Here is a 13,667-nt window from a genome sequence, read left to right on the forward strand (position 1 = left end):
GAATACAATTATTTACTACCAAATAATGGCACTTAACATGATTTCTCGGTAAGCTCGGTAAAAAGGCCTGAAGCTAGCTTACTCAACTACACCTTGCTCTGGCATCATGTTGGAGCTTGAAATATATATGACCACAACATTGTTTTGCACAACTGCAGGACATGCAGAACCACTTCCCAATCCACTGCCACATCACATTGAGGTGAATCTGAGAGGTAAGCACAAAAGCACGCACAAAGGTGCCATTGGAACAAGCAAGGCACTATACAGGCACCATAGATGCATGAGGTGCCTTGTATGTGGAAGTGTGTGTGTGTGGTGCACCTGAGTGTCACCTTGCTATGAGACATGCTATGAGACATGGTGAGAATATGCCTGTTGTGAGGCTACTCACAATTGGTGTTTCTACAGTGGGACAATATGCTGCCAATCAAACCAGGTTTTGTGACTCTGTGGCCAACCATATAACAGTCTAAGTGATCCCTCAATTATCAGGGCTGTAGATGTTCAGCCACTAATTTGGCTTCTTCCAAGTTGAGCTCAGCATCAACACTAAGTCCAACATGCCCCTCGAGCGAAGACTCAAAGGCAATATGTTAAGGTTGCATGCTCAAGGGGGTCGGATCACAAGGGCTTGGCCTCAGCTTGTATGCTGTGCCCCTTTCCCGAGTACATGCCCTTAATTTCTGGGGGCTAGAATAGTCATCTGGAGTTTCTGGGATTTGACTAGGGCAGATAACAGACGTCCAGATCTGAAATGTGAGATAAATCTGACAGGTGTCCAGAAGTTACTTGGACAAGTGGATAAGGCTAATCTGGATGAAGTCTGGACTAGAAACTAACAGGGGATAGACTACCCTAAGGTAGAGCTGGAGATATAGTCTAGGATACAATCCTAAGACTTGGAATATGACAAGAGACTTGGCTCGAGTCTGGAGGACACAGGAATAAGCAGGAACTAAGATGATATTTGAACTGAAGTATTTCCAAGAGTTACAGGAGGTTTATATACTGTAGGTATCATATAGGAATCAGTCAGCAAACACAAAGGCTATGTACAAAGCATATGCAAAGTCTATTAGTAAGTAAGATGGATTACCAATAATGCATATCAGAAATGAAATGTATGTAACAGATCAATAATCAGAAGGGAAACATAGTTAACTGGAGTCCAGAGATAGGGGAGGTCTAAATGGGGTTGGGTGCTGATATAGAGTTTGGATTCTGGAAGGAAGATAAAGATAGATCAGATCATTGGAGATCCAGATCTTGGATCCAGATGTCCGGAGAAGTGGATTTAGAGTTGAGGGTCTGGAATGGCATATGACACAATAGAAATAAGAAAATGAAAAATGCACCATCTGAAATCAAAACACAAGACATTCTTCTGCCACCATTGTGGCCTTCTCAGCACCTCTCCCACAAATCAGGGTTTGCAGGGAGAGTTGTATGTAATAAGGCACAAGGTGCTGTGGCCTTGGGAAAACATGTAATATTGACAATGCACATTCAGTAAATGACAAAAGGATATTTTTTCATGGGATGGTCGGATACAAAGGGAACCATGGGTTGGTTGGTTGGATGTGCTCAACTGTGGGTGCACAATATGGTATGTGAGTCGGCCAAGGTAAATCAAGGCTTTGTGAATATGTTGTTGAAATATGCATATAAGAGGCAGTTGCAAGGCTGCATGTGAGGCAATCCCCACAGAGCGCTAGGCACTGCTCTCTGCAAGATCAAGAATCTGGAAGTTGCATGAACTACACATACAAATTCCATGAGTTGCTAGTATATGTGAATTTCAACACCTCGACTACAATCCAGAAGTATCATGAAGGCTTATAGGATGAAGTGAAGGATTTGAGAAGTCGAGCACAAGACTGCCAAGAAACCCATATCCCGTCAACCAACCAACAATGACACCACCATTCAATGCAGCACCCAGCCCAAGCCATCTACTTCAACCTCACTCCCACCAGGAATCCCAATGGAAATCAATGCCACCAGGACAGCACCATGCCAGCCTCTCACCAAAGAGGAGTATGACCGTTGCTTTGCTGAAGGCCTCTGCTTATATTGTGGAGGTGCCGAGCACACTGTCAGAACCTGCTCTAACATGTCCAAATGTGCAAAGAAGAAATTCAATGCATGGAATGACTCAGGAAAAGCCTAACTGGCTGTCACCCTGTCCCAGGGCATCTGGTTATAGATGATGGGACATGTTAGAGCTGTCTCAAGGTGCCAGATCCCACTCATACCTGTCTGTCAGATAGGAGTTATATCCCAGTTGCAAAGTCTGCTCCTGCCTACGTCTTTTCTTCCAACTCTTACTTGAACTTACCCTTACACTTCTTTATCTCTGTTTGTCTTTCCTTCCCCAACAAAAAACCTATTAACACTTTTGTGCTTGTCGATTGTGGTGCTACCACATCTTGCATCCTGGACTGTTTTGCTGCTCATCATTCCCTCCCTCGTTGTGTCAAAGACACAGCCATACCCATAATGGTGGTTGACAACCATCCAATTGCATCTGGGCTAATCACCCATGATGTCATCACTCACCTCTCAGTCTCTAGTTATAATGAGACTTGATCACTTGCAGTCGTGTCTGTTGCTACCCCATCATTTTAGGTTTAGACTGGCTTCGCCAGCATAATCCTGACACCAACTGGGAGGAGTCTACACTCTCCCTTGATTGTTGTGGACTTACTTGCAAGCACCCCATCACAGTCATGGTGAAAGACTTTGGTCCTATGCTACCTTTGTCACCCTCAACTCTGAATGCCTCAACTACTGTTGGATTAGGCCTTGGTCTATCTAACACTACTTTGTATCTGTCTTGTGTATTCACCATTGCCACACCTCCAAAACCACCCCAGGATCTACCCAAGACTGTTCCAGACCCCAGTCTGGGTACACCTGCAATCTTGTTCCTCTCCTCACTCATCTCACAGAATGGCTATGGTCACTCTATCCCTCTCAACTTATCCCCTTGCCCACCTCTCATCCACTTCATCTCTGCAAAGAAATTCATGTGAACAGCTTGGACTAATCCTGGCAAAGCCTGCCTCCTGCACCACTACCATCCATACTCTCCTGCTTATATCTGCAACACCACATCATTATCCATTGACACCGTCGATGATGAGGTACCTGCTGTGCCTCTCATTGATGATGAGATACTCAAAGCTATACCCAGCAAGTACATGGACTACACCTCTACTGTATTTTCCCCTTCTGAATTCAAGAAACTGTCCCCACATTGAGCATATGACATTGACATTGAGCTCGATGAGGGGAAATCACCTCCCTTTGGACCTCTCTATTGCCTCACACCACCAGAATGTGAGGCACTTGCCAAATACATTCACAAAAATCTTGACCATGGGCACATTCACAGCTTCACCTCATCTGCAGGTGCCCTGGTCCTCTTCATTCACAAGATGACTGATGAACTATGCTTATGCATCAACTACCAAGGTCTCAATGCAATCACCAAGAAGAACTGATACCCTGTCCCCCTTGTCCATGATCTGCTTGATCAAGTACAAGGATGTAAAGTTTTTTCTGTTATTGATCTTAAGTCTGCTTACAGCCACCTTTGAATCAAGGAAGGTGACAAGTGGAAAACAGTGTTTTGGACACCACTCAGACTTTTCAAACACCTTGTTGTTCCTTACAGTCTCACTAATGCTCCTGCTGCCTTTCAAGCTTTTATTCAAGACACTCTTCACGACCTGCTAGATATCATTTGTGTCGTTTACTTAGATGACATTCTGATCTTTTCCCACTCTCAGGATGAGCATAACAAGCACATCCACCTTGTACTTGACTGACTGCATGACACCTGCCTTTGCACTAACCCCACAAAGTGTGAGTGGGACAAGTCAGAAGTCAAGTACCTGGGCTATGTAATTGGTGCTGACAGCATCAAAATGAATCCCAAGAAGCTGGACACCATTGTTTCATGGCCTGTACCAGCTTTGGTGAAGGATGTTCAATTGTTTCTCGGATTCACATATTTTATAGGTGTTTCATTGATGGCTACTTGTGCATCACTCAACCACTGACTAATTTGACCCAGAAAAACACCCCTTTCAACTTTTCAGGTCCAGCTCATAGCACCTTTGACATGCTCAAATGGGCATTTGTGTCATCCTCAATACTTCAACACTTTGACCCACAGAAGCCCTGCACAGTTTCAACAGATGCCTCCAATTTTGCCATTTTGGGTGTATTCCAACAACCTGACCATGAAGGCCACCTCTGCCCAGTAGCTTTCTACTCCTGCAAACTGTCCCCCATGAAGATCAATTATGAGGTGCACAACAAGGAACTACTTGCCATCATGGATACATTTAGTGACATGTGAGCATGGTTACTTGGTTCACCCATTCCTATTTTGGTCATTTCTGACCACAAAAATCTGGAATATTTCATGTCTTTGTGTGTGCTCAACCATTGTCAGGTGCACTGGGCAATGTTTCTCTCTCACTTTTGATTTCTTGTTAGCCTGGGCTCCAGGAAAAAGCAATATTGCTGATGCCCCTTCTTGTCATATCTGTCCTGCTCACTGATCTGTTACCTATGCTTCATTTCCATTTCATTATTTGTGATCCATTTCTACTTACCAATAGACTATCCATATGCTTCATACATAGCCTTGGACCCTGCTAATTGATCATTCCGTTAGATACCTATAGTATATAACCTCCTGTAAATCTCTGTAACACCTCAGTTCAAATATCAACTTAGTTCTGCTCATTCCTGTCCTCCGGACCTGAGTATCTCTACTCTTACCACCCTCCAAGACTTAGGATTGATTCCTATAGTCTATCCATATCCACCTCTGTCTATGACAGTCCACTACTGTTAGTTTCTAGTCTGGACTCATCCAGATTAGCCTTATGATACTTATCCTGCATCTGGAAGTCATCCAGATCTGCTACACTACTTGTCTGACCCTCCAAACGCATTAGTCTTGTCTTCCTGAAATAAGGGGCAATACTCAAGTAAGGGGCACAGTGCACAAGCTGAGGCCGAAGCCCTTCAGATCCACTTAGCCTTGAGTACAACCTTAACAGTTTAGCCTGTCCAGATGTTGCCTCCAAGTACCACAAGAAGATAGTTCACAGGTAGCCTCCTCTCTCTGTTGCAGGTCTACAAGTGCTGGTATTTTGCTGTGATCTCAATAAGTTTGTTGAGTATGGCGAAGCTTGATGATGCAGAGCACATGCAGGTCATCGAGGCTCATCATATCTTCGTCAAAAATAACTGATGGATAACAATCGGTCTGAATTCTCTGTTGGAAGTCCACAACTAACAAGTTGACTGCCTCTGTATTCCACAAAGAGGACCTCAAAGAGTCTTGCCAGTCGATGGTGATGTTGTCCAAACTTGGTGGATTTTCATTGTCATGATTAAAAGCTTGAACCATTTGCAGTGGAGGGGATTGCAGCAAGGCACCTAACTTGTATTTTAGAAGGTGTTTGTCCCTTAGATATGTCCAAAATGCATCCTTGAATTTATAATAATCAGCCTCTGTTCATTCGGACCACCCTAGATGTACATGTAAATGGTTCTTGATACCCCATTTGCCTGGATACTTCCTGTGAGGAGAAGGCATTAGATCATCGTCACATCTAGGCTTGTTAGTATCATCTTCTTCAGATGTCCTACCATGTTTCTGGGTGTGAGAATTGTGGACACCAGGGTTGTGAGAGCAGGTGGAGTGGATGTTCTTAATTTCACTGGCTATACAGTCAATCAGTGTCAGTATCATGGCATCAACTGCACTCTTGAGGGCAGTCATGGATATTTGAGACAATTGCTGATTTACCAGATGACCCAGATGAGATTCTGTAATGGACAGTAAGGGCAGTGCTTTCATTTGTCCAGAGCTGACAGGAAGACAGGAAACTGGGTTGGGACTGGTGACATGGTTTGTAGGTGGTGGGAGCTGAACAGCTGTTGGTATGTCTTGATCCATCATGATTTTGTGATCAGCTTGGGAGGGCAGCCCATTATCCATAGTGACATCATTTTTATCATTTTGTTGAGTGTCTGGGATGGATATTGTCAGAGAAGATGGATGGGCAGATGTGATAGATATATATGGAGGGACTGTTATTGGAATGAAAGTTGGAGTGTTGGGAGGCACCATAGGGATGACTGGAAAAACAGTCATAGGAATGGATGGAGAAACAGGGGATGTTTATGGAGCAGAAGCAGGAAATGAGGATGGAGACTTGGTGGTCATGTCCTGGAGGGAGGCAACAGGCAACAGGGAAGATGTAAGGGTATACTGGGATACACCACATAGAGAGTGGCTGGAATGTTGCCCTTCACATGGGATGGAAGGTGTAAAAGGGGTGTATGGCCTGTATGGCTTGTATGTCATTGAATTATGATTCCTGTTCTCTAGATTAGCGCAATGCTCAGGCACAGTTGGAGTGAGTGAGACAGTGCTCCTGTGAGTGATGAAACTAGAGAAAATTACAACCTCCAAGTCAGTGTTAATAATTGCAATAAGTTCAACCACCTACTTGTGGGTGGTCCACCCAATTACCACGAGTGCTGTGGCAAGGTTTTGAGGGTTTGGATTGATCTCTGGATCATCATCCAACATAAAATTGTTGTCAGGTTGAGCCATGGTAACAAGAAGAGCAGCAGGTCTGTCTTGCATGATGTAGTGTCATGATATACATGCAATTATGGACTTTGCTTGTGAGGCATCCACTGGCTTTGCCTCTGACAATCAAAATAAATTAAAAATCAGAACAAGATCACAATAAGACACAGCAAACAGGAGACCTGTGACTGAAAAATGCACTGGGAGTTTAATTCATTAATTTCATAGAGTAGGGCAGCTACAATAGATAAGAACCAGGATTAGAACAAGAACATAATAAGACAGGTAGAATGAATGGGAGTCTGGAGACCTCTGAGAAAAATCCATGGGGAGTGTAATTCAATATTAAAAGCTGACTGAATGAGTCTTGAACCTTGAGAGCAATGGAGGTGGGTATGTGATGCCTGAGGCACTCACAAAATACTTTGAGGCTGAGAGTGATTGATTTCAGTTTGCATGTCCCCATGACCAAATGAAATGGCTTACTCTCTCAGAGATCTTGAGTTGCAGTGTGCACGAGATTTAGGTTAGTTGCTTTCATGACCTGGCAGCAGCATTTCGCAATAGAGGCTGCTACAGTGTACTACAATCTACTAGTAATCTACATCTAAGTGACACTAGTATAGGCCTATGACATTGCATATACGATAGAGAAAAGAAAGCAATTAAACCATGCTCTGGGACCTAAGTAGTGAATTTGGAGACAATTGAAACTCTGATGGAATTATCCAGCAGCCACTCAAACACTCAGACCCAGAACTCACTCAGCCAATTTGGGTAAACCGGTGGAGTTCAATTCTCCCACTCACTACTTAAGCCTTGAAACCTTATCTTGTGGGTTCCCTTCTCTTGCCATCATCATTTCATTTCCCAACATGGAAAGTCCAGATGTCTTGCTGGAGGGAATGTGCATAGGGTGGACAGGATAGGGGTGCATGGATCAGGCTAGCAGTAGAGATTCAGAGGCCTGGAGCACACAGTGGAAAGGAATCTGGGAATGAGTTGGAGGTAGGGTCTGGACATAGGCTTAGAAGGTGTTGACATGCACGAAACTTGTTTTGTACATGGTCATGGCCATATATGATTTATGTAATATGATTTATGTTACTCTTTATTTCAACCTATAAAGTCCTTTGAATTTTCTATGCACTATGTTAATTTTATTTGGACATTTCAAAGCATGCTTCACCAAGAAATGACTTAGCTGTCCATGTAAAATACTTATCATGCCACTTATCTTTTTTATGCTACAAATAAATAAATATCAATGTTTTATACCACTTTATTTGCATTTATGTATCCAAAGCTGTGAAACCTGACAAATTGATACTATGATTAGAAAGCTGATGATTGGTAACTAAAGCACAGCAACAAGGCAGTGTTAACACAGCTTTTACCAAGCATTATTATAAAGCATGGCAGTGTTATGATCCTAACATAGCCTTTGCCAAGCATTCTATAGCTTTTTCTTTATGACTCAATATGACTCTGTTAAGAACCATGTTGCTCAAGGGAGAGAGAGACTGACTCAGAGGGGCTTGGCCTCAGCTTGTACGCTGTGCCCCTTACCTGAGTATGTGCCCTTCATTTCATATGAGGTCCAATGATGATCTGATGAAGTCCAGAGGACGTCCAGAGGCTGGCTACTCTGCTGGAGAGTGCTAGAGGACTTCTGGAGGAGCGTGGGAGAGTTCTGGAGGAATGCAGGAAGCATTCGGGAGAGTTCCCACTACAAGGTAATACTTCTACAGGAAACAGGATGGAAGGATAGGAGGTCCGAAGGTCCGGAGGACAGGAGGACAGGAGGACAGGAGGACAGAAGGACAGGAGGGCAGGATGACAGAGGACAGGAGGACAGGACATCCGAGGGTTAGGAGGACAGAACATCCGAAGGTACAGAGGGTGGAACATCCGAAGGTACAGAGGGTGGAACATCCGAAGGTACAGAGGGTGGAACATCCGAAGGTACAGAGGGTGGAACATCCGAAGGTACAGAGGGTGGAACATCCGAAGGTACAGAGGGTGGAACATCCGAAGGTACAGAGGGTGGAACATCCGAAGGTACAGAGGTAGGTGGAACATCCGAAGGTACAGAGGGTGGAACATCCGAAGGTACAGAGGGTGGAACATCCGAAGGACAGGAGGTCCGGAAGTCTGGAAGGAATAGGGGCTACATCGGATGAAGTCTGATGTAGAAGCAAACAGAGGTAGACTACCCTAAGGTAGAGTTGGAGAGACAGGGATTGGACCTAAGTCTGGAAAGAGGGAAAGTGCCGGAAAGGTGGAGCTCCGGCCTAGGGAATCAATCCCTAGGCCTGATGGGTAGGACAGACTTAGGTGGACCAAAGTCCAAGAGAGGATTGGGCAAGTCTAAGTTGATATTCAAACTGAGGAACTACAGGAATATCTACAGGGGTTATATACTGAACAATATCTGAGGGGATCAGTAAGCAAAGGAGCAAGGCTATGTATGAGCATGTGGAAACACATTAGTAAGTAAGTCAGAACATAAGTAAATGAACTCGGAGATGAGGACTCATACAAGGATCAATAAGCAAGACGGAACAAGAGGTAACCAAAAGCCGGAAGGCAGAGAATGCCTAAATGGGGATAGGTGCAGGATATTGGACAGAGGGTGGGAATAGGTCTGGAGTTAATATCCAGAGGTCCGGAGATCTGGGGATCCGGAAGACAAGGTGAATACAGGACCAGGATATGAGAAGGTGGATAGAGTCTGGAATCCAAGATGAGGTAAAGTCCGAATGTCTTGCTAGATGGAGTGTACATAGGGTGGATGGGACAGGGGGTTATGGTTCAGGCTAGCAGTGGAGATCCGATGGTCTGGAGCTCAGGGGTAAATCTGGAGTGTAGTAGATCCTGCTGAGGTGTGGAGCACACAGTGGAAGGGGATCTGGGAATGAGTTGGATATGAAGTGTGGTCCGGACATAGGCTCAGAAGGCGTGGGAATATGATGGAACGTGGGTCTGGATTGTGGGATATGACAGACTCCAATATAATTTAAAGTGCATTAGTAATCAGTAGCATAGCCACTAGTCTAGTAGTATATAAAGGGCTCATTTTCCCCTCTTGTGAAGCAATCAATTTCATTACCAAGTATCAATCATCCAATCAGAGTGAGACAAAGTTTAGGAGGATCAAAGGGGGATTAGTGCATACACCCCTGAGTTTCTTTACCCCTATTATCTAAGTAAACAAATAAGTGACAACTAGGAGAAATATTAGCTTATTTACTCCATTCTTTTATAGCATTCTTCACATATTATTCAGAAGTATTTAAGGCCACACACTTGAGTCACACTTTAACCATACTTGATTACATAATCAGTATTCATTCTAGTTCTCTTTTAGACACAGGAAAGTTCTTGGGTAAGGGGTTGGGCCATATATGCTAATTATTTTTTTCATTTTTACCATGATAAGGAGTTTTCTGAAACAATTTAATAGGTTGGTCTTTAGCTTGTTCAATGTTATCTTCAGCTTGGTCCTAATAGCTTTTGATCGTTTTTGATAAACTGATCAAAATGTCATAACAGTACAAATCTTCAACAAAACCAAATAGACAAACATGGCTAAGCACTAACTCTGTTGAGTCAGGGGTATGCTCTACAGCTCTTTGCTCTCCACTTTGCTTTCTCAAACATACAAATGTCTCCTACTATGGCTGATATATGGACATCTCTGTCAGCTCATACTATAGCTGAGCTTATAGAGGTGTTGCCTGAAATCATCAGAGCTAACCCAGCATCTGGTGCACTAACACATCTTTACAATTTTCTTATATCTAACTCCTTCCCATGTCCAAAAGAGAACTAGAATGAATACTGATTATGTAATCAAGTATGGTTAAAGTGTGACTCAAGTGTGTGGCCTTAAATACTTCTGAATAATATGTGAAGAATGCTATAAAAGAATGGAGTAAATAAGCTAATATTTCTCCTAGTTGTCACTTATTTGTTTACTTAGATAATAGGGGTAAAGAAACTCAGGGGTGTATGCACTAATCCCCCTTTGATCCTCCTAAACTTTGTCTCACTCTGATTGGATGATTGATACTTGGTAATGAAATTGATTGCTTCATGGCCCCAAATACTTCTTTACTTGATTACATAAGTAGTATTCATTCTAGTTCTCTTTTAGACATAGGAAAGTTCTGTGGGGAGAATCACACATATTATTCATCAATTAGGGAAGACAAATAAGACTTACAATCTGTCAACAAATATTAAGAGCCTGGCCACTTAAGACTACATCAAAGGGTGTACTCTGTTCTGGTCTGTGTCATACTCATAGTGAGTGCCTGAGCAGCAGAAAGTTGGTTTCAAGGCCACATATTGGGACAATTCCACTAGTGAATTTGATCTCCATTGCTGAAGATAAGTAAGAAATATTCAAAGGGATATATTATAGCTCTAGTCATTGCATACAGCTGCAACATATTACTCTGAAGGTCATAGCACTGCATCAAGCTAGTTATTGATTTCCACACTTCTTTGCCCATTTTACATCACTAGCATTCACTTGAAAAGTTCAACAAAACCTTGTCCCCCATGAATGACTACATTATCAACTGTTGATATTTGTCTGAACCATTGACTATAGAAGGATAGTGAATTTGGTGACTTTTCTGCCTTTCACATCCTAGTAAGATAGTGTGGGAATATTGTGGGATCTAGGTCCAGAATATGGGATATGACAATTCCTTTCTTCACCTCTACCAGGGTATTGGTACTAATCTTATTGTCCCTCATAGTGATTTCCTTTATCCTTACTGTTTAACTGGCTCATGACTGGCTCATGACTTATTCTGACTCATCCTGTACTATATTTAGACTATGACTTGTTTCCTCTCTGTCCACATACTAATATGGCTTCACCAGCCCTAAACCTTTCTGACATATAAATATACATCTCTGTACTCATTATAGTTTCCCTAGCTTGAATCTATTTTGTCTTGAACCCTCATCTAGTGAAACACCTAGCAAGCCTTCTCCTTCTCCCTCTGAACTTTTCAAAGCTTGTTGCTTCAAAACCTTTTACTTGAGAAGGTGCACTTAGTCTATTCATGCTGGAAGACTTGTGCAGCCATCATACTGACATCAGATTACTATTTCTTCATATAATGAACAGCCTTCAGACAGAAGGCTATTACACAGAGCTATCAAAGTTCCCTTATTGTCATATGCCATTCCAGACTCTCAACTCTAAATCTGCTTCTCCAGATATCTGGATCCAAGATCTGGATCTCAGATGATCTGATCTATCTTTATCTCCCTTCCAGAATCCAAACCCTATATCAGTGCCCAACTCCATTTAGACTGCCCCTGTCTCTGGACTCTGGTTAACCATGTTTCCCTTTTGATTATTGATCCGTTACATACATTTCATTTCCAGTGTTCATTATTTGTGATCCATCCTACTTACTAATAGACTCTGCATATGCTTCGTACATAGCCTTTATGTTTGCTGACTGATTCCTATATGATACCTACAGTATATAAACCTCCTGTAACTCTCAGAAATACTCCAGTTCAAATATCATCTTAGTTCCTGCTCATTCCTGTGTCCTCCAGACTCAGGATAAGTCTCTTGTCATATTCCAAGTCTTAGGATTGCATCCTAGACTGCATTTCTGACTCTACCTTAAGGGTAGTCTATCCTCTGTTAGTTTCTAGTCCAGACTTCGTCCGGATTAGTCTTATCTGCTTGCCCAGGTAATATCTGGACGTCCATTATCTGCCCTAGTCAAATCCTGGAAACTCCGGACGACTGTTCTAGCCCCTGGAAATTAAGGGAACATACTCAGGAAAGGGGCACAGTGTACGAGCTGAGGCCAAGTGTTACAGTTATGCTTGCCCCTATTCATTTTCTTTATCTTCTCTGTGTATTACGTCATGACCATGCCACTTCGCACCATCACTAGACTCATCTTCTGCTACATTTGTATTACATCACGATCGCTGTTGCCGTCACTAGATGACTCATCCTTATCTCTGACTCGTTACTGACGTATATGCACCTGCCCTAAAGCACTTACGTCTTATATAAACTTGGTCATGTACTTAGTAGATCTTTACTTTAATCTTACTAGGTTTTACCAGAACTTCCTTTGCTTAAGACCCCCAATCTTAAGTCGTCTGGAAACTGATATTCAAGTCAGAGACACTCTCTCTAACTTGTCTTATGAACCTTGCATTTGCAAGGACTTGATTATAACATCAGCTGTCGCTCTTATTGAGCTGCTGATTGTTATGACTATCCTAGTCCGTAACACCAAGCCCTTGTGATCCGACCCCCCTGAGCACATGACCTTAACACTTATACTCACATATAATGTGTAACAAGGATATTCTGAACATACTTTTACTGTTATCACCATAAAACTCACAAAGTCTTTGTCTCATATCATGCATCCTTTATTAAATTTTACCAATGTGATGCTTATGTTCCTTCCCCACCTTTCATACCTTCCTCTGCCTCTAGTTCATCTGTCACTATTAAAGAAGTCCCTGATGTTAATGCTCCTGTACCTATCAACTCTACTCTGGCCACCCTAGTGCCTATCCAATCATGCTGATCTACATGTCAATCACAACCCTCTGAACATTGGTGTGCCATGAAAGATACACCTTATGTGTCTCCTACTCAATGTGCCATTTTAGTATCTTTTGACATAACCAACTATTTAAAAGGCCTGCCCCCTTACCTCTGCCACTGCAGATATTCCATCTGAGGAAGAGCTTATCTTCCTTATAGGTATTTTTGTAGTCATACCTAACCACTTTGGGAATAAACTACTCAATGACCTCACCACCTATGCTAAAGCTATGGTATCCAAGCACATATCTGAATAGACTGCCATATTGCACAAACTTGGCATCTACAAGCTTGCCCTTCAGTCATCCATGTCTCCTAGCTGTAAAATTTTGTGAGGGCATTCTGTGTTCAAACCAAAATGTGATCAAAACAATAAGTCTATCTGTTTTAAGACACAATATGTCTGACACAGTTGCTCTG

General features: G+C 42.7%; 1 protein-coding gene across 1 annotated transcript; it reads left to right on the top strand.

The window, feature by feature from the left end:
- Positions 1 to 5,680: 5,680 nt before the first annotated feature.
- BJ212DRAFT_1302011 (uncharacterized protein) lies at positions 5,681 to 6,878 on the top strand (the record flags this gene model as incomplete). The annotated part of the gene is made up of 6 exons (XM_041333204.1): positions 5,681 to 5,871; positions 5,899 to 5,945; positions 6,061 to 6,391; positions 6,425 to 6,472; positions 6,643 to 6,672; positions 6,860 to 6,878. 6 exons carry the CDS (start codon positions 5,681 to 5,683, stop codon positions 6,876 to 6,878), a joined length of 666 nt encoding a protein of 221 aa, XP_041190107.1.
- Between the last annotated feature and the right edge of the window lie 6,789 nt (positions 6,879 to 13,667).

Source organism: Suillus subaureus (assembly GCF_016647635.1).
Source record: "Suillus subaureus strain MN1 chromosome Unknown BJ212scaffold_29, whole genome shotgun sequence".
In the NCBI taxonomy this organism is placed as follows: Eukaryota; Fungi; Basidiomycota; class Agaricomycetes; order Boletales; family Suillaceae; genus Suillus; species Suillus subaureus.